Source organism: Rhea americana, unplaced genomic scaffold (assembly GCF_003343005.1).
Source record: "Rhea americana isolate MKP2758 unplaced genomic scaffold, rheAme1 scaffold_205, whole genome shotgun sequence".
Lineage (NCBI taxonomy): Eukaryota > Metazoa > Chordata > Aves > Rheiformes > Rheidae > Rhea > Rhea americana.
The window spans coordinates 1,031,973-1,054,500 of NW_028186206.1; the positions used below are offsets into that span (position 1 = coordinate 1,031,973).

Sequence of the window (22,528 nt, forward strand, 5' to 3'; positions counted from 1 at the left end):
GCCCGCCGCCCGGGGGGGCCGCGGCGCTGCGCTGCGCTGGCCTGGCGGGAAGCAGCCCCAACCGCTGCTTGTGGTGAGCGGTGCCAAGSGCCGGGCCCAGCCTCGCAAACCCTGCGCGGGGCGAGCAGCCAGTCCTGGAGGGGCGCCCAGGCCGGGGGCCTGCACCCATGGCTGGGGCGCTGACCTGCGGTACCAGCCAAACGCTTCCTGTGCTTTACGTCCAGGACTAAGGGAGCGGGAGTGTTGCCTTTTGGTGTTCATCCACCGCTAAAACGTTTCAGCAGACCAGGAATCCTTATCRGTGTTGAGATGACACGTTAGCTTAACAAGATGGAGCAGTAACTGTGTCAGCCAACATGTCAACATGTAGTAAATCACACCTCCCCCCCACCCCGGTCCCCAAATTGTCAAAGAAAATAAAGGCAGGAGAAGTTTCTGACTGAAAACTATACAAAATCCAGGCTGTGTATATAAAGTAAATTGAAAGCTGGTGCGTTTATAGCTGTAAATTACAAATATTGAAATATTTTGAGCAAAGGTCCACAGTACTTTTATTTAGTACAGTGTTCCTTAACATGGTAATGCTCTCAAATAAAATAAATTACTGCAGATACTACTTACAGATAATGAACTGAGAGTAACACACTGCATGATCRAAGTTATCTAGATCATACAATGCAGAGCAGTCTTTATCTAAGGAAATGCAGCTTGAGCAATTGCAGTATTGGGTGTTTCATTTTCCATCCACTCTTTCTGCCTCCCAGAAACTTTTGAACATGTTGGCCTATTTAATAATACCTAGCAGAGGTTTACAGATCGTAAAGATGATTACATTCATGCAACTTTTGGAAAACTTGCAGCTATATATGAGAGAAGGAAAGGAAGGTAAAACACAGGCACGATACTACTAGCCAGCCAACACATGGTTGCATTTGTGGCTTGGCCAATACAGGCAGTTCTGGCTCCATAGTAGCCCCAAGACCCACCATTTCTCACACAGTGAGTAGATCACAGCAGACAGGTGGGAGAGGTTGAGTTACTGCTGTAGGTGAGATTTATGGGCCAGAGATGCAAGCCCCCCCAAGGAACAATGTTTGGTTCAGTCTCCTGCTTACAGCTTGTTAAAACAGGCAAATTCAAGGTCATGTTTCCCAGCATAAAGCATGAAGTCATACAGAACTGGGGTTATTCTGCCAGCAGTCCATACCTGAGTAATATAGGGGATTAATTCTCTCACCTGTTATTCCCTTCTTCTGCTGGAAGTTACCACTCCCATCTTGTCAAAATAACAAGAGAGAACATGTCCATTCCTCATCCACCCAGGCTTCAGAATATAAATACATGCTGAATTTGATGGCAGTTCGAGTTAATATGCAGTTTGAATTGGAGTGTCTCCAGAGCGGATATGCTGCTGGCTTTGCTGACTCTGCTTCATGGGCAGTAACCTCTTGCAGGAGAGAAAGACAGACAACTAGGGACAGTGGTCTACATTGAGCATGAACTGCCAAAGCTTGAGAGGCAAGATGGACAGTTAGTCATGGCACTGAAGTACAGTACTACAAGAATAAGTATCTAATAATGTGATTAAAAAGTTGATTTTTTTCAAAGACAAATTTAAGAGGATATTTGGTCATGTTCTACAAGAATTTATATGGAGAGACTATTTCTGAGGCTAGATTGTTCATTAGCATAGCAGAAAAAGGCATCATGAGATCTAATGACTGGAAGCTAAAGGTAGACAAGTTTAGACCAGAGCTAAGGTATGACACTTAAACCATAACGCTATCCAACTGTTGCAACAATTTTCCTGGCGATGTGTTAGATTAGCCATCACACAAAATACTTAAATCAAGATTGAGTAAGAACGTATATTAAAAATGGGTGTACTGAGTCAGATCAGAGACCTATCTAGCCGAATGCTGTGTTTCTAAAAGTGGCCAGTGAGGAAATGAAGCTTGATAGAGCTTAAGATGAGGATCCCAGCAACTGCTGGATGTATTTCTATTCTGTCTGAAATGGCATGACATGTCATGTCTTTTTGCAGAACACCACTGAGCAGCATCCACATCTTCTTTCCAGAGTTGACTAGTGCAAACCTGGTGTGTCCTTGTAGAAAAGCTCATCCAAAACTCTATTCATTTTTTATGTTGTCCTAATATATGCTGTATATGTTAATTTGTGTCCTGTTCTATACAGAACATCACATCAGTGATGCCTGTGGTTTCTCTTAGTCCTGAAATTACTGAGCAAAAYTTGACTGCAGTGATGTTGATAGCAAAAAAGATTCATTGAGTTCCGTTCATGATTGCTAAGTCTCTAAGCCCAAACCTGAAGCAGCAAACTTGAAACAGTTTGGCTAATATGCTGATCCCCTATCAGCATGGCCATGTTTCAGAGATGTCAGAAAAGAAATACGGAGAAAAAGCTCACAAAAGTATCAGAAATGAAATACAGCATTTGCTGTGGGGAGCATGTCAAACACAATATTACACTTCTGTTTCAGAGTAACTCTGGGTCTCCTAAAAGTATGCTGCAGATAAAAAAAAAATCAATTTGTTATCCTTATATCACATTCATAGGAGAAGTCTATCATCAGCAATTTACTCAACAATTACCAAGATTCTTCCTACAGCAAAATCAGCTTGGTCCTAGTCCATCCATGGAAGCAAAACACTGTATAAATAAGGACATAGTTAATAAAGATGTATGTATTCATTAATTAATGGGGACTATTTAATACAAGAAGAAGAACCAACATATTTCTCAGAAATGTGAATCCGTAGACAAATTACACTCAGGTAGAAAAGAGAAGTTTTTAAAAAGGGGGAAAAACAGTTTAGTTGTATTTCCAGCAGTGTATACAACAGAAAATTTACAATGAAGGCTCAATTAATTTATCCCATTTGATGATCTAAAAAAACACTTAGCAGGGAGAAGTTGGAGAGAGAATAAGCCTAAGTGGAAGTTAAAGAGATTTCCTCAATGCACAGGAAGCATATCTTAATCCTTTTCATTCTCATTATGATTTATTCCTGTTTGCAAGACAGTTTTACTCACTAAAAAGAGTTTCAAACATRTATCATCACACCAAAATTTTGCTGTCAGTATCCAGGGGAAAAACAGAAGAGCTGACTAATGTTACCCATATCTGTGATATAAGATAATCTGCAAATCTGGCTTTTTATGAGAAACCACTTAACTTGTATAGTTCATTTTCATCTTGATACGTATTTCAGCAATTTTTTCAACCATTAGAGAACTGTATGCAAAAAGTGTAGCCTTTTCTTAAACTAAGTGAAACTGCTTTAAAGCTTGTTGATTACAAGCACTTGCGAAGTTTTAGCATGTAACATTGCAATGAGTGTTCAGCAAACCTAAGGCATTGTAAATAATACTGAAGTGGTAAGTGTTTTTTCTTTTACAAAAGTATGTTGTAATTCCATCTAGTTATCACCAGGTGGCAACCTCTTGATCTTTAAACTGTTTTTCTGAAACTGAGAACATTTAGATTTAAGGAAGTGATGTATCCTTGTGCTGCAATCATTGCAGGAAACAGTTAGATTACATTCTCCAGCAAAGTTTAGGTTTCCGTGTAACTTTGTCATTTGTGTACAGAGCTGCTGCCTGTATTGAAAATACTACATGTTAAGCTTTCTATTTTCTATTTAAATTTTATCATTTAACTCTCCTTTTTATTCTTTTTTTTTTTTTTTTTTTTTTTAGAACTTGGGTTGTCAGGAATTCGTAATGAACAGCCTCTTTTTATCCCTGTTGCTTGTCTCTCTTCTGTTTATGAAAAGCTTTTCTGAAGGGCAAGGAAAGAAATGGAAAGGTGAAGGTACTACACAAAACCTGGAAAGCATTGTCATTGGAAGGTGTTATGAGTACATTAGAATTGTGAATCCTTCTGTTGGGTAAGTTCTTGCTTGTTTCTGAATTAGTTTTTATGTCATGTAGAAGCGTGATACTTCACTCCTGGCCATGAGAGTTGTCCTACCGAAACCAGCATGCTTGTCTGGGAACAAAAAATGAGTTTGTTAAATGTAATAACGATAATAGTAGCATGAATAAGGCAAGACTTCTAATGCTTCAACTTTTTTATTTCACATTTTTCCCCTAATATTACAGGGTTCTACAAGGAAAACTGTGCAAAAATTGTGGGGATGGTATTTCTAATGTACCAAATCTACTACACACATACAGTAAGCTCAGTGCTCCTAGAAAGACCCRTTTTACTTCATCAGCTCGCTTAAAAGGGCCACACTTTATAGCTATCCTGTGCTACTGAAAGAATCTGTTTAGCGCATCCACCTGAGAAGGCAGGCGCTGCTGAAGTAGCAGCTGTAAGCTTTCGTTGTCTACGTTAATTAGACAGTACTGGGTGGCCAGTCACGCACTTTGATAAGATGAGATGGTTTCCATCTTTCTTGCATTGTTTGTGCTTTGGTCAAAAGGGGAATACTGAGAGGACATTATTGAATTCAGCCCTTTATCCTGGCACCAAAATTTTTCCTGATAGCCTGAAGTAGTATTTGCAGAGGGGGCCTAGCTTGTTTTCTGTGGCACAGAGTTGCAGCCTTAACCACAGTCAGATTCTTTTGCATAATGACAGCAAGTGTTACACCTTACCCCAACCTCCCATTTTCAGTTCCTGCTGCAAAACAGGAAGATACAAGAACTTCTCCTGAAAACAGGTTTATGACTTTTTTACAGAAGGAAAAAAAAAAAAAAAAAAAAACTAACTTTCTTAACATAGCTGAACCATCCTCAGGCAAATAGAGGGTACTGAAATTTTGGCTAAACAGTTCAAACKTGGCATATTTAAACATTTCACAGTGGAAGACATCAGAAAACTTTAACTATAGGTTACCACAGACCTACAATAGAAACTATGAAAACTGAAATCCTTTTACTTTTTGAAGTCTGATCTTGCAATGTGCTCCAGATAGGTAGAGTTACCATTACAATTAATTGATGTAACTTTAATTATTTGAAGCAGAACATAACTAATAATCCAAAATACTCGAAAATGTGCAACATAAAGGATGGCTATCATGGAAATGTTAACTTTATCATTTACTGATTTGGACTTCTTAAAATGTAAACACAGTATTATTGAAAGTGTTTTATATGTCGTATTTAAAAGGCCTTATGGTCTAATTTCTGTTACTTCACAGCATAAATTTAAAATTGAAAACTATGAAGACATTCATCAAAATCTCAGAATAGCATGAAGCAAGGCTGGACATTAGCACTGTTTTCCTGAATTAAGGGGCAGAACAGCATTTTAAAAAGAACAGATACACAATTCACTTCATGTGTTTTTCTCTTATGTCTATCAGCAAATAGTGTAATCTAAACAAAATRGAAATTTCATATTGCACAGATGCAGAACAAGTACTCTAATTTTGTGTAAACCTTTCTGTTCATTGTCTATTTCTTAATTGCACCCAAGCTAAATATTACAGAGACATAGCCACCTGCACAGGTTTTGCTTTAAGCAAATTTATGTGCAAGTAGAATAATTAAAAATATATTTTGTTAATAGAAAAGAAGCTGGATTAGCACAGTTTTGGCATAGTTACAAATTATTAAAAAGTATATAATGTAAAAATAGTTATAGAAGCATTAGAATATCTAGAAGATTAGAACATTAGAAACATTTTTTCCATTAAGACCAAACATCAAAAACTGCAGACAAAAAATATTTTATAAAATATTATAGTCATGTAGAAGTGAGCGATTTGAATGAAAACCATATTTTATAATACAAGTACGTTATATTACACAAATATAAACATTGCTATAGTGCTTTTCACTCGTATTTCCTTGCTGGTAGGATATAATGTAAATTTTCAAAATGTAATTTCTTTTAACTGAGTACTGTGAAATAAACCTGATGTGACTTACTAATACCTATTAAGACTGGAAGGAATTGTCCTGAACTACAGTACTTCCCCACCCTGTAATTTCAAAAGTATTTTTGCCAGCTAAGATATTTTGAGTTACAGAGCAGAATAATCCTTTTGATTTGCAAGCTGTGTAAACATGAGATGAAAAGACATGAATTAAAAAACACAGTAAGTGAATTAACCAGACAATTACTGCTGGATTCATCTGTCAAGAAAAATATTAAGAGTTCACTTGATCATAACTTGCAAGTGCTAACATGAAAATGTGAGTGCTTACAGTAGACTTTTCATTAGCAAAAAGAGATAAATACATCCAGTGGTCAGAAGCTAAAGTTTTACAAACTGGAAATTAGAAATCAGTGCAAATCCTCTTACAAGTGAGGATATTTGAACATTGGAACCACTGATCAAGGGTCATATTGCATCACTGAGGATTTTGAGATCAAGGTGCTTTTTTTTGACCTATGTTGTTGTTTAAGTACATATTGGAAGCCTGATCAGAGATCATTGTGAGAAGTTTTGTGTTCTGTTTCATGCATGAGTGTTGCTTAACTCATCATAAGGGGTCCTTTAAAGAATCTGCATCATTCAGTACCTCAAAGGAGCTCTTTAAAGAATGTCATGAGAAGAAGCACCCACAGAAAGCCTGCTTCATATGAATGACTTCATATGAGCAAAACATTCAAATAGCGAAGTTTGGTTTACTTACAGGAGCTATTATTGCAGCTTTGCAATTACAGCTGTTCACATTAGGAATGCTTTATACATGTAAAATAGATTATTCTATTCTACGGAGTGTTCCCAGCATAGACATTGTCACAGCCTATGTGGAGAAGGTACTGTGGGAAAGTGATGAAAGTAGCAATTCACTTTTTAATTACTCTAGGCCAGCTCAGCGCTTTGACAGATGAGCTCTTGCAAATCCAGAGATTTAAGACACTTCTGTCCCTAAACGGCCTGTCCTGGCTTTCTGCRGGAGCTTATTGTCCTGAAGGCAGAGCCAACAGGAGGGAACTATTTAATCCTCCCTTGTGCACAACTTGCATCTTATTTCAAGCCCGGCTTCATGAGCAGTTTGAGTTTAAATGTTGAGTCCTAACAGCTACTGCACAGTAACAGTACACATGCCACAGTCACTGTACTCATTCTAGGGCCATTCTAGTGCTAGGGCCTGTTTGTGCTGGAGATATTTCTTTGTCAGTACCATTATTCTACCATAAAAATTTTTAATAACTCCTCTTGCTGTTGAATCTGACTTTTTAGTAATAATTTTGCATGCCGATAGCCTTGACTGTTTAGCTACACTTTAACTGGAGTGGCTTTTTAGATCCCAGAAATTTGTAAGACAGCTATCTGTTTTAGTATTTCTAGAATGCCGGATAGCAGATCTTGCTATGCATACTGTACCTTCTAAGATTTTTGCTGGATTACTATGTATTTCTAATTCCACAGTATAAATCCTAATACTTTCATTTCTAGTTCTTCCTACTCTCTTTGGATAGGTGCTGCTGTAAGTAATGAAAAGTAAAGTCCTATATGCTTTTTATGGATTGTGAAATTTTTATCAGCCTGGCTTCAGTTTTCTGCCTTAACCTTGTGGGGTTTCTAATTTTGAGATTGGAAGACATTGGGAACAAATCACTCTCTTGCTGTGCTTTGAGAAAACATTTTGGGTTTTTGTTTCTTTCAATGATTATAGTGAGAAGAATTGTTCAGCGTTATGGGAAGCTTTTAAAAATGCTTTTATTAAGAAGGATCCTTGCAACATTCTACCTACAGACTATGAATTATTTATCAACCTGTCACTGCACACAATTCCACCTAATAAGGTACTGATTTATTCATGTTATGTTAATKGTCCTGTGACATCCCCTAGCTTTTCCAAGACATAGTAGTTCAAAATTGACAAAAAGTCATTTTGTGGCTCACTGATGATTCGTTATTTTTGGTCCATCTACATTTTGCAAACGAAGCTCAAGCTTGAGGGCATTTTTCAGTTTGTTTATCTGCATTTATTTGATGCAGTAACTTCTCAGCAGTTCATCCCACAAATTCTGCATCTGAAGATAAATTTTTAGACATCAGAAAGCTCAAGTCCTTCAGATTTGAAGAAAAATAAGTAAACAGAGAGAAAGCAATGAGTGATTCACATTGTTCTGGCGTCTGCTTTGCAGACCTTGCATTCCAGAGGCCCACCAGCTGACCAAGCTTACTGCTTACTCTCGTGTGTGCCTCTGTGTTACCTTTGGACTCCCTTCTTCCACACAGGAGTCCCTGCTCCCCATAGCTGTTCTGTCCCCAAGGGCTCTGCATGTCCTTTGTTTCTTCTTTCTTCTGTCCTAGCAGCCCCTCCTTGGGAGTGCTTCTCTGTGCATTCCCACTTCCTCTCCCCATTCATAGTAAAAACCCCGAAGATACCCATTCCCTATGTGCTGGGGATTTGCCTGCCTCCCTTATCTCAGTGACTCCCTTTCCACGTTACAAAGGCCCCCATTTTTGCTGCCATGTCAGGAGCTCTGCTGAAGCCCCTGAACTTTCATGTTGCTTCTCCTGAAGTGCTCTGCCTGCAAAGATTGYATCTGCTTCCTTCTTTTTCTTTCACTCTTCACATGCCAAATCTCAGGTCATCAACATGTTATACTCTATTACAAGCATGAGTAGAAATGAGATAGGGTGTTGTTCTATGCTAGAAAACAGTAAGTGTTTGATGGCAGTCTCTGGCAGTTGCAGAGCTCTGAAATTCCAAAAAATACTGCTCTTTCTGCCAGTATATATCCAGCATACATCAGATTGTATGCTTTAGCCTTGTCTGAAAGTTTGTACTTAAAAGGTGTTTTTCTGCTAGCGCAATTATTCCTTATGTCTAAATGATACAAGCTAAACCAACAAATACTCCTGACAACATAGCTTCATTCATGAAAGGATTTTTTAAACATAGGAATAACAGCAAGATAACATGATTCTTTTTTCACACCATGCATCAATAGAGCAGCGTGACAGAATTTTGTAAGAAGTATCTGGCTTAAAAATATGTCTTCCTTTTTTTCTCTCTCTTTTTCTAAGTCTGCCTGCTCAGCAAGGCAGAGCTAGGCCTAATACTATTTTGTATAGGTCTATGTCCATTCCCAGCATGGTGTGAATGCCCCTCAAACCTCTACTGATTGGAGTTTATCCCACTGTAAGAACAAATCTTGTTCCTATAAAGAGATACATAACATTTCTGAATATTTCTTTGTTTTGATTTCTAAGGAAACAACAAAACATGTTTTAAAATGTTTTCATCTCTGCATAATCTCATTATGTTCACACCCAGGTGATGGTTCATTTCTTCTCTATTTTGTTTTCCTTTATTTAGTCTCTCTTCTGGGAAAATAATCAGTTTCTAGTCAATAGCTTTTCTGGTAGAACTCGTCGCTACATGTCTGTGAGTGACACTCTATTTGGCTTCTTTGGAGATCTGCTAAACTGGTGTGGGCAGCCAAACAGCACTGGTAAGACAATATATTAAACATCAGTCTGTGAAAACATAACAGATGCTGACTGCTATGTTCCGGAGGAGTTAATTTTGCTCTTACCCCCTGAAAAATCAGAGGTAGCTKAACTGTCTCATTCTGTCCTATTCTGTGAATATTTAACATTGCAGTCAGGAGGCACACGGCACAACGTAAATAATGCCACACAGAAGATAAGCCTCCTTCTCGGTCCTCTGAACCAGGAGCTCTCTGTGTCCTGGATATAGTTAGAGTCATTTCAGCCTAATTATTCAATCTACAGAATGTCACTGTCTATGTAAACTGCAACAGYTGGTAAATTATAGAAAAGATACAACTGTCACATTTCTATGTTATGTCAGACCATTATGTATGTTAAGTGAGTAATGCAGGAATACAAATAATTGCTTTCTAAGGTCACTTTTTACAACTCTTATCAAATCTGTAATAGTACATATCACATGTCTTCCTACAGGACTGGACTATGATTCCTGCCCTACCACAGAAGAATGTGAAAACAATGCAGTGGAGTCTTTCTGGCGGATAGCCTCGACCACTGTAAATAGAGCATTAATACACATTTTGTACATGTCCTTGTGGTTTAAAAAAGCATTACTGGATCAAAAGAAATTTAAGGCTATAACTTCACTAGATTATTTCCTCTGGTACAGATGTCAGATGATTCTGTCTGATGACATATATTATGCTTATATTAAGCACACTAAGCACTATAATTTTCTAAGGAAGAGAGGTTCTAAGTGATCTGAGTACTTAAAACATTTGACAGCCATGGTAGAAACCCTCTGTTTACAGAGCARGCCCAACAGAGTGCCAGACTGCTTTATTTATATCCTGAAGAAGCTATTTATAGATTTAAGATGATACCTTGAATTAAAAAACTGGCCATTTAGTTCTTGTCCCCCCTACTGCAATGACCACCTAGGATATGAGTTTATTATTTTCACGATTCGGACATTGTCCGTGGTAAAATTCTCTCCTTAGCCATTGTTGCATGCAGTGCAATACCAAATCATATATACTATCTRTAAGATGAATTCTGAAAAAAAAATTGTTATATGTTGCAGTATGCACAGCACAGTTCCGGGGTGATACATGTCCTATTGAATGGTTCTGCAGAAGGAGGAGCTTATCCAGTCAAAGGGTAAGTAAACTAAATTAATAAAATGTGTTCAAAGTCTGATGCCTGAAAAAAGGTGAACTCATTTGGGTCTTTTGAAGCACAGAGCCTCAAACTCTGTAACCTGAAGTGCCTGTTATATCATGGTCTATCAAGAGCTGTGAAATCAATGAAAACAGTGCTCTGACTGCTGTAGGCATTTTACAGACTGCTGTGGCAAATAAGATAAATGGTCTTTGAAAGCTTTCTTCAAGTCASTTGTCATAATATGGCAAAATATTTGTGTCTGTCTTCAAGAAGATAACCAAATTTCTATTTGGGGATCTCCTCTAGGAGAGGATATTTTCAGGAGTTATAGCCTCTGTTAGGTCTAGAAGCAACATATGTTCTATAGGGAAAGTTTTTGATCCTGTTATTTCTCCATGCCCAAGAGGTATTTTGAAATCTGTTCTGGTTTGAGAGAGCAAAAACGCTCAATAAGAAAGGTAAGAGCAAGGATTAGCTCTCTTTTCTCCAGATCAAAAAATATACTTTAAAAAAAAATCAAACAGATCATGCTCCTGTTTGCTCACTTATGACTGAAAATAATCACTGAAAAGGTCATTTCTTCACCAGATGGGAGGGAAAGGAAAAGTTCATAAGAGCTACCTCTATTCCAAAACACCTACTGTCCACTTACCTCCTTCGCCAAAGGGTCCATTTCTTTACATGGGACCAGGTTACATCTTTGAATGAGATTTTTTCTACTGTGTGTTAAATCTGACTGTGATCAGAAGATACATAATAAAATTTAACAAGCCCTTATCCTACAACAGGATCAGAGCGCTTATTACTGAAAATATTTTTTCATGTTCTTTGTAGTTGTAACTGTTCTTGAATCAGTTTTTTTGCAGACTATGAAATACCTAATCTCCAGAAAGACAAAATCTCAGAAATTGTCATCTGGGTTGTAGATGATATTGAAGGACCAGATAGGTAAGTTTTATCTTCTCAAAAATCAGTTGTCCTTTTCAAACTTGTGTTTAAAATTTCACCTTAGTTTTCTCTTTGATTATTAATACAGAGTAATAAAACTGAAAATATTTTAGATGCTTTCGTAACACGGAAGGCGCAGTTCTACCAATCTCGAAGAGTATATAAATATCAGAATTAGACAAAATAAAAATAAATTCTATATTAAGTCTGGAATCCACTCAGTTGGAGATATATGTATGTGGAATTCAGATCTTAAGTGAGGATAGAACACGTACAATTTCACTAAGAAAAGGACCGATGTGAATTTCAGAGTAGATCCTGACATAAGACATATTTCTTTTGTCTTATCTAATGCATTCTTGTCATTTTCACCTGTCTTAACAATTCTGGAAATCAGTAGAATCAGTGAAATGCCACAAGAGGGCTCCTCTTCTCTCAGTACTTAAAATCAACCCAGCACCAAAGCATAGGCTTTAACAGATCTAATCTTGCCGTGAATTTAATTGTTGAAAAATAGTTGAAAAGCCATAACAAGTACCATTCACGTTCAGCAAAGGGAAAAAAAAAAAAAAAAAAGAAAGAAAAAAAGAAAGAAAACACAGAAAGACAGACATTCTGTCCAAACAGAATAGCTCATTGGTAAGTAACCAAAGACCAAGTGGAAGTTTTAGTCAGGAACATAGTGGAAAATGGACTCTGAAGCTAAACAAACAAACAAAAAATTATTAGGCCAGACATTAAGGCATGATTTAGGACAAAATAAAGGATGAATTAAATAGTCTATTTATTGTAACTTTTGTGGGGGTTCTGTACAAATATWTGGTAAGTGAATCAGCAGTAGAGGAAGTAAGTTTTACCCAAATCATCTGCAGAGCCCCTGCATTTTAATGTAACATACTGTGGCTCTTCATTGGTCTTAAAACTGCCCTGACAAAAGAAAGCCAGAGAAAGAGATGTAGATGCCACCATATCTACCATTGGTGGCTAAATCCTTGGTGCCACCTGGATTTTTAAGAGCATGAGGCTTCTGTTCTTGCTGTTCACATTTTCTAGTCGCATCCATTCATCGTGTGCCATTTCTCTTTCATGTCTCATCTCTTCCCTTTCCTATCTGCTTTTTACTCTCTGTTGCTTCTCTTTGACTGAAGTTTGGCATGGCCAGCCCAGACCACATATTTTACTTTAGTACTATGGAGTCTATGACAAGAAAAGCACGTACAAGTGTGTTTCAAATTAGTTTTTCTCAGCCTTTCTTTTTAAATCAAAGAATCATACCATTTGGGGAATATGTGTGTGTGTGTGTGGGGGGGCTCACCTTTGCAAAAGTAATTGCTATTACAAAGAAAAATAAGGCAAGCTTTGAATGTTAATTTATTTTTCAGTTTGTGCTTGTCTGGATGCCTGGGAAAATCTGTATATTTCTTATTTATTGCTTTATACAATTTTTTTTTACTCCCATGTGATTTCTATAGAGACGTCAGTACTTACTAATCAATAGGTGAGTTACGCTGACTTTGAAACTTCATATTGGTGCAAGTCTTAGAGGTCTGAAGAAGTTCTGTACTATACCAAGCTTACTTTGCTAATTAGGCTACAAATTAAAAAAAATGGTGCTAGACACAAAAGCATTTAGCATTGTTTCTGTTCTTTTCTGTCTCCTTGTGCATTTGCATTGTTCTGTATTCTAGAAAGCAGAACAAGCTCCCAACGAGAAAATCTGGTTCCACATCATTATAATCAATTATTCCATAAAGACAGTTAGCCTCAACTTTAGCACTATCTAAACAACTGCCCAAGAGTGTTACAAATGAAAGTTTTGTTTATTTCACAGAATTATTTCGTTCTTTCCCTGTTTCTGTAATGAAATCTTAAAAATGGTAATCTTGGTTAATAGAATCTGCAAATGCTGTATAGGCTGCAGCCAGTATTCCAATCCCTGCAAACTCAATATAAAATTTTACCTGACTCAGCAAGTGAAGTATTATAAGAAGCAATATACAGTTTTCTATAGGTATTAATGAATATACAAGGGGAAAAGTAATGGCAATTTACTTTACTAATTCCTTCAAGTTCAGTGAATGGAAACAAGGAGGTAATAAAAGGCTTACAATAACGTTAAAATCTTTTCTTGTAGAGATTCCTGTGGAATTCATACTGTAAAGATATTAGAAGACAGGTTGAAAACCCTTGGTTATGATGTTTCGTGCACTGACAATTATAAGTAAGTGAAAACCTTTCGTAAATATGGTGTATTTGCAGGAGTACCTCATCTATTTTAAATTATTTCTTGCTTTCCAATATTTGAGTGCTATTAATGTTGTGTCTTCAATAAGAGACTGATATCTTGTAGGGGTGATCTTACATTTTTCAGGCTTACATTTCAGCCAAGAGTTGAGAAAAACACACATCTAATTGTATAATTAAAGTGTACTTACCCACTGTCAGACACAGAAGATGGCATCATTCATTCCACTTCACCGTAAAATCTTTATTTGGATCAAAAATCTAAACAACAGTTAAAAATACTGTTGAATGTCCACAGAATTACTTAAAATTGCTCTAATTATTCACAGTAGATTCTAAGATAAATATAATTAAAGGGAGGCTTTAGACATGATAATACCATTGAGTCTATTTCATTTCTTCTTTCATTTTCCTCAGTTTTCTAACTGAAAGATGCTAAATAAAATAATCTCTTCACAGGTCTGTGATGTTCTTACTCTGCCTGGATCATCCCAATCATTCTAAGTGTGCTTTTTCATCGTAAGTAAAAAATGTTCAGTCCATCCTCAGTGCCATGAGAACCAAGTAAATAATGCATAAATCAACAATTCAACAGATTCTACCTGTATCATCTATTGTATATTATCCACAAGCAATATATGGTATTTTTGAGTTTATTATTTACTGTGTKTTGAGTAAACAATTTCTGTTTGCAAAATGGACACAATTATCTGTGAGTACCTGCTCCTACTGTTCAAAATTAGGCATTAATCAGTTCTCATTGATCACACAATCACACAGGATATTACTGATGGTGTGAATGAAGTTTGTAACTATCCCTGTTCTGGTGTAAAATCTGTTACAAATTCAGAAATGTTTTCATTACTATTCTTCTGCGAATAATGAAATAGTAGGTAAAATGGCAACAGATCTATAGAACAACATGTCTCCAGCTACTGGAACTTTTCTGTTTCAACTCTTGAGGAAGTTTTTTCTTATTCTCTATTTTGTTTGCAAACCCAATTTCTATATTTTAATGTATTTATTAATACTTATTTAATCAGTATATATTTAATATATTTGCCASTAGGCCATCTGCAGAGAATGAAGATGATATCCAAGATACACTTCTCTTAACTAGTGAGCATCACTCCAGAACTAGGTTTTAATAGTATCCCTTCCTATGAATATTTTTCTTTATTACAAGAAAAGGTTAAATTCATTTGTGATATATTTCAGTGAACTTAGAGAAAAGTTGACTGTTTACTGTGCTTACATTTCCTAATCTATATATTATATAGGTACACATGAGATCTTTGAATATCTGAATATGAAAACTTCCTCACAGTTTGAAAAGCTGCAGGATACATGAATGTATAGAAGTTGTTCTCTAGATTTGCTTTTATTTATAGTCCATACATTTGGCCACATCCTCTCTCTGCACAGGATGTGGCCAAATTAGGGCTTTTCTGCCCTAATTCAAGTGTCTGAAAACAGATGTAATACTGCCTAGGCAACTTCTGCTATCAAAAGCCTGATTTGCTGTCCCTGTTTATGGCAGCACAACGATACTACTGCTGCATGCAGGTTTGGATGCATTCTACCTGCCTCCAAGCTGAGATTTTCTTGCAGTAGTTCTTCTGTTAGTACAGAAAGGAGCTGTATCTCTGTAGAATAGCTGTAGTTTTTAAGACATCATACAGAGAAAGTGGAGTACGCCCCATTCCCTCTAGTCACTGATAAGTTCTTCTCATTTGGCATGTGACATTTATTCTTTCATCCCAGMACCAATCTATAATCATGTGATAAAAACAGTTGCATTTTATATRTCACTGATAGCTCGAGACTTTTAGGTAATAGACCATAGAATCAATGTGCTGCAGGCCTGTTGAGGCATTTGTTTGTCACTATGTACCACTTACATGGTGGGTGAAAATAGGATTTCCTTTTTCTGCCACTAAATGGTAAAGTTTTTGTTCATGTATGTGAAACGAAAATCCAGTTGCCCCATGTGAAATCATGACTGTGAATGTGGTGACAATATTAGCAAATGGGAGGAAAAAGGACTTTATAGGACTTCAAAAACTACAATATTGTGAATTCTTAATGGAAGATTTCTCTCTTCTTCCAGGTGTTAAACTATTTCCCTCAAAGCCTTGTGACGTGGGTACATTCCTCAGCAGAGGAAATCTGGATGAGAAGCTTTTTGAAAATCATTAATGTCTTGTTCCTTTCACTTAAGGGATGAGCATACCAGTTCTCCACACAGTGCTTGCAGTATATAAGCAGGGTATCAGCCACTTCGTCCCTTCTAACCAYGTCAGTACTTCCATGATCCTAATCACTAGAATATTCCAAGCACCAGTCTTATCCTGTGTAATTACTGGGCAATTACTAAGTGACTTAGCTGTTATCATCCTCCTCAGGAAAATTTTCCTTGCTTCTTCCCCTCCTGAGCCTTCTATTCCCTCTTRTATGCATGACAGTGTAATTGGCTTAATACTCTTCATATCTATGCTATCCCTAATCAAACAGAGAGCTTCTCAATCTGTATGCTAAACATCATTGCTTTTCCCTGAAATTTAAGTCACTGMAATACTTATTTCAAATGAATACTTCCACAAATCACACCTCTGCAACAAATAAMATCTCCATTGAATCTAGCCTCCCTTGAAAAAAGAGCCTTAAGCAGATGTATATAAATTATTTGATGATTATTTTCTAGATCTGTTTTCTCTGTGGATGGATCCCAGCTCTCTGATGGTYCATTAACTGACACTGAGGCAATTTGGTCAGTCGTGGTATCACTATTAAGAACATATATCTGTTCAGAAAAGGCACCTTATGCATTAGTATTCATTAGTGTTCATACACTACATTCTGTATACTTCCATAGTAACTATTGAGATTTGGCATCCAGGCTTCATTACATCTTCCCTCACAGTGGCTGTTCACTGTTGTGAGATTGATGGCTGGCTTCTCAGCCTCTGGAGAGTAATGTCCTCAGCCCACAGAGTTGTGCAGGTGACAGTTCTGTCATCACAACTCCTGTTACATAGGCATACCAGAGGAAAGGGCTGCAAGGGGATGGCCTTGAGGGTGCTGTAATATTCTTGGGGCTTTGGGGGTAGATATAGTGCCCCTTTACTCTTCTCTAGACTTGAGCTATGTTCCTTCTGAGTCAAAATTTAGACTTTAGCTTATTAGTTTTGACACCCTGACATTTAAAGAAAGCATGTAAGTAATAAAATACCCACTAGATGGCATACAAACATAAGCGGAAAGGAACTCAAATGCAACCTTTTAGTGGTGGCATTTATTAAATGAATTACTGCAATGCCAGGGAGATCTAGCAATGCATCTGAATCCTGTTCTCCCAAGCACTGTGAAAATACAGACCTGTAGGACCACTGCTGCTCAGAAAAACGGTCTCTAGTGTAAGACAAGAGATGCTACATGGACATGGAGAGACAAGGAGGTGTGACTAGTATAGACAAACAAGGAGACAGTCTTGTTCAGTGGAATAGGAAGGGGTTTTGCAAACAGCTAGCCTGTTTATAAGATCATGACAGCTGAGCACAATTGGGAATCCACTGAAGAGCTCTTGTAAAGAAACTTCTAGCTTAGGACTTGGACTGCAAAGTTCATCCTTGGCTACAAACCTCTGATATTTAAAAGAATCTCAATTCAGCTCTGTGCTGTGAACATCCTGTTTGTTTTCTTTTCTTTAGATCTGCACCAGAAGCACAAAGAGGATCTATATCTTCAGACAGAGAAGGCAACTGGAACAAGCTCGTGTTTGTTACTTTTGTAGGCTTTTTGTTCAGATCTGCTTTAGTGTATTAAGTTAATCAACTGAATCCAAATGTTCTATTTGCTTCACTTGGCTATAAATTAGGCTTTAATTAATTTATAATTGCAGTTTCACTCTAGCTCTGGACTGGCAGACCTGCATATCTATATATCAACTACTAATAGCTTGAAGAAATATTCTATTGCTTCTAGAAAGCCTCGCTCTTCATTTTTATTTTCCTGAATAGGTGGAATTTATTGTAATTTCCTCCTGTTGAATTTTCTAGAATTCCACTGAGAACAATACATTCTCTCTGTTCATATATTGCAGCAAGAAAAGCTGTATTATACATCATATATCTCCCAAACACATTCCTTGTTCTTAACAATCCTAGCATTTTGGCCTGGAAAACTAAGTGTCTGATTATCCTGTTTTGGGAAACAGGGAGGAATACAAATTCAAATGAGAGAGAACTTGGATGCTTAGTACAAAAAGCAATATAATAAGTGAAACAGTGGAAAAAAATAAACTCATTTTCAAAAGTAGTATAGTATTTTAGCCAAGCTTGACTGAAACTATTATACAGTGAGATTCTGGCTTGCATACAGTATTCTGCCACATACAGTCCACTGCTCTGCCATCCACACTGCTATTCCTCAACTGGCTATTTCCTGGCCACTAGATAACCAATAATCAGTAGTACCAGATCTTGGAAGTTCCACAGATTTTCCACCATGATGCAGTGAATAGCTTTGTGGCATATCAAATTCAGACAAGAACCTGCCAAGTCAGACAGCTGTCTGCTTTCAGATAACTCATATGACATGTTTCAGAATGTATTCAGATGACAGCAATTGCCATCTTAAAGGTGTCTTCAGTTGCTTCTGTTAGTTATCTAAGTGATCCAGATACCTCTTCATCTAAGTGACCAATACACTCAGCTATCAAGATGGCACATAAATCTTGGGAAAAAAAAATTTCTATCTTCTAGAAAATAACTTTAAATTACAGTTTGGTTTTACATTCAAGTTAGCTTCTTAATTATTTATTTGTACATTAGCTGATTATCAGGAAACTAGTGTAGGATGTTCCTGTTTATCTCAATGCTTCTGATTTAGGACATCATAGTAGATTTATATTCTTTCAGTCTCTAGTAAAACTATGTCATGTTGCATGTTTGAAAGAAAGAATATGAGATAAATGTTGTTGCTTATTTGTTGGGCATCCATTCCTGTGATAATCTTTAAATCAGTTCCGATGCAAATCCCTTTAAATATGTACCTACTTGCATTTACTTGTGTCACGGTTGGATTTGTATATAAGCTCCAAGGATTTTTGTGTCCATCTCAGAGAGTTGCAAAACTACTGGTATCAGAAGTTACACACCTTTGAAAATCTGGGCTGTAATATGCGTCAGAGTTGGCCCTTAGCCATTCTGAAACGTTAGTCCTTTGATCAGTTCTTTCAGCATCCCTCTCCTTTTTATTGCTTGACTCTGTCCTTAACAGCGATTGCCAGAATAAGGGGAGAGGTAACTATCTGTAACACAGACACGTCCCAGATAACTAAAACCAAACAATTTTTATTAGTTTTTTATTTGTCCACTGCAGATCCCATCATGATACATTTGGTACTAYAGGCTATGGACACAGGGCATATGAGGCTCACAGATAAGTATCCAAGCCATCTTTCAGTTTACTGTTTTCTACCCACTGATCTGTGTATTGTGGTGTGGGGATGATTCTAGCTAAATACCACTAAGAAGGCATATGTCTCTTAGGCAACTTCTATCCACGAGCCAAGCATCCTGGCTGGCCAACTTACGCTGTCCCGCATGTGAGAGCTTTTCAGCCTCTGAATGCAGTCATCTACTTCAGCAGTGCAGTCAGTATTGGCAGTTACATATGATACCAAATATACTGTAGGAAGTGATTCTGTTTTGAAAAACCTATAAAATACTATAAAAGTAGGATAGATACAGCTCAAATAGTTGGAAGATATTTACTGCATAAACTAATATTCAGCCCAACATACTCAGAAACCTCTCGCAGTACGTACTTTCTAATATTCTTGCCTCCCTTCCCATGACTACATTTGCTACATCAAGCAGCAAAGCCAGTAGATTTTGTTTCCAATATCCTTTGAGTAAAGTGTCTCAAACTTTTGGGGAAAGCTTGGGAAGACCTGTAGAAGAAGGGTAATTGGTTTTTAGTTGCCTAACTAATATAGGTGGGAAAAAAAACAGGCAAAGTTTTATGGTCTCCTCCTCAGATCATAAAGGCAGCACATTTTAAGCTAARTATGGACCAGTTGCTCAGAGTTTAATATAATTGTTTTGATCAGGAAGAAAGGATAGTATGACTGGCATCTATGAAGCAGAGGGACAGAAGTAGTGTTAGCAAAAGGAGGCAGATGCAATATGGTCATTTGTTATTCCCTGATGGAAGAAGAGACATGAAATAAACAGTTGGGAACAAGGGAATCCCTTCTCTCTCTCTTTCTCTTTCTCCACCTAAAAAGTATGAATAGTAGTAGTTACACATATATTGACAGACATGCAGTGAGAATCAGCTAGGAATGTCTGYGCTCTGTCTTGAGCACTTAATAAATGTTCTTACTAGCAATGCCTTGTGTAACAGCTGTGGCTAACCAGCTGGATTRGCCAAATCTTGAAAAAGCAAAATGCATAAAAGGTATCTGCCCTTCTCAGTAAATTCTTGCAAGCCTGGTAAGATTCAACAGAGTGGTTCAAATATATATTCAACATTTTTCAATTGTTCATACTTGTGCTACAAAACCAGCTATCTCCAGAAATGAAATTCCAGGGGAAAAATAAGAGCAGATGTTCATATTAAAACATCATGAATATAATTTCATCTTGAATCTAGTTTGATGCCACAATTCTATGTAGATCTCTTAATACCCAACTACTCCTGGTGAATAAAAGCATCACATACATGAGTATTACTAGGTGCTTTCCATTTATGCAGACAGACATCTGGAAGCTACTGCTACTAAGCTAGTATTTCCTATCTYCACCCCTTTTGTGGACCACTTAATAACTCAATTATATCATGCTCTTTATTCCTCCATAGAAATAAATATAATCTCTCCATCTGCTAACCTGCTTTTTTTCTGCTGCATGACTCCGACTAAATCAGAATAATTCATTTTTACTGTGTGCATGTGCACTTATACATGTGCTCACACACATTCTATCTACTTTTAAATGTGAACTCTTTAGTACTGTGGAGTGAGAATCTATGAGAATAAAGCAAGGACAACTTATTCACCTCTCTGCCTTCATATTCCTGCTGGTGTTTATTTTTGTCACACTGGCCTTAGCGTGATATTCAGCTGACATGACTGTGTTTCCTGTCAGGAGTCTCCAATGTAATGAAACTTCCACTGAAACCCCAGGAAGCTACCTAGCACTCGTCATTCAAAGCAAGCTGTCTGTCACTTTTGGTAGCTTTCTTTAATTGGATTTACTAGAAATAATTCTTCTGTATTCTGCTTCAACAATCAAGAGTGTAAATTGGAAGAAGGGTGTTTTAAGCAGAGCCAGGTAGTTTAGTTTAAAACAGGTCATTATGGGGGTGCACACTGTCTTAAATTAGGCAAATTTTAGGGTGGCTCAAGCAGTTTTACAAGCACTTTCTTAGTTTTCAAGTTTTTACTAATTCCAGCCTCTGTCCAGCCTAAATTTACTTGGCCTTTTATTCAAGAGGTAAAGAATACAACCTGCCAGATTTGCAGGCAGCTGTGATCCCTACGGCATTACGGGAGCTCCACTTCTCCCACTGCGGCAGTGCTGCTCAGCTGCAGGCTGGCAGGCAGAGGGGTTAGGGCAAGCTAGAAGAGCCTCTGAGGACAGCATAGCACATGGACTCCCATCACACAATGCCGGAGTGTCCACTTTTCTGGGCAGCCTCCTCTTTACCTACCTCCTGCTCTCTTGCCCACGACACACAGCAAAGGTAAATCTAGTGTCAGTTCAGATGAGTTACTTCATATTTTTACCATCACAGATGAGTGAAAAATTACAATATTGGAAGTTTTATAGAAGGAAAATGAAGCAGGAAATTATAATCAATAATAATCATTTCATTTAAGTAATACAGAGTGAAGGAAAGTAATTAGTCCTTTATTTGCAAGCATTTGACTAGGAATACCTCTGCACTATGTAAACAGTAAGTGTAGTTAGTTCCCCAAGTGCAGACAGAGGGGTCCCCTAGAATTGTATGTCTGGGTTAACTTGAGCTACACCGTATGAGTTACAATAATTAACAAAGAAACAATATTTTTTTATCTAGTAATTGCATTTGCCTGGACATCTCTTACTGGTTACACTTGAAATACCAGGTGCTATCCAGTGCTTGGATGAGTAATTTACTAGGAATGTCAGGTCAAGAGCTTGGCCAAACTAGACCACCAAACTGTAGGAAGACACTTTATACCATCTGCAACAAGTAAAGTCAAGAGAGGAGTGCGAAGATAGGTATTTTATATTATACAGTAAGTGAGGGTCCAGCTAAGAAAAAGCTCCATAGGTCACACTATGCCATTTTGAAGAGTAGCAAGCAAACAGGCAAATGAGCAGAAATAAGTATTTCCTGGTATTTTCAGCCATGCAATTTCAAACATGCTAGCATATATTGTCCTTCATTCTTACTTTTACCTCTGCTTTAATGAAARGTGCCAGTAAATCCCCAATTGCTATTTCCAGAAAGCAGGGTGAATACACTYGGCTTTCATTTTGTACTTCTCTCTCACCACTGTCCATTAGCATAGGGTTAAATAAACAAATAGCTGYTGAGATAATATAAAAGAAGGAAGAATGATGACAAGCAAAGTATATGGCATGTATCATACAAAAAGAACTTAAGAACAGAAAGAGTAATTATTCAACAAACCTGAAAGCCACATCATCAAATCCTGGACAAATATTTAAATGCATACATACAAATGTATATTTTTCTAGGTGCCAACCAGA

The 22,528-nt window shown here is 37.3% G+C and overlaps 1 protein-coding gene across 2 annotated transcripts; it reads left to right on the forward strand.

Annotated features, from left to right (window-relative positions):
• The first annotated feature begins 3,718 nt into the window (after nt 1-3,718).
• BST1 (bone marrow stromal cell antigen 1) lies at nt 3,719-20,824 on the forward strand. Of its 2 annotated transcripts, none has more exons than XM_085304254.1 (9): nt 3,719-3,914; nt 7,612-7,741; nt 9,268-9,403; nt 9,879-9,961; nt 10,489-10,565; nt 11,424-11,516; nt 13,651-13,737; nt 14,220-14,279; nt 17,471-20,824. In XM_085304254.1, the coding sequence occupies exons 1-9, from the start codon at nt 3,748-3,750 to the stop codon at nt 17,583-17,585; spliced, it is 948 nt and encodes a 315-aa protein (XP_085160380.1). In that variant the 5' UTR covers nt 3,719-3,747; the 3' UTR covers nt 17,586-20,824. The 2 variants fall into 2 exon arrangements, with proteins under 2 accessions (XP_085160380.1, XP_085160381.1); XM_085304255.1 differs by lacking the exon at nt 17,471-20,824 and adding an exon at nt 15,871-17,464.
• Nucleotides 20,825-22,528: the final 1,704 nt, after the last annotated feature.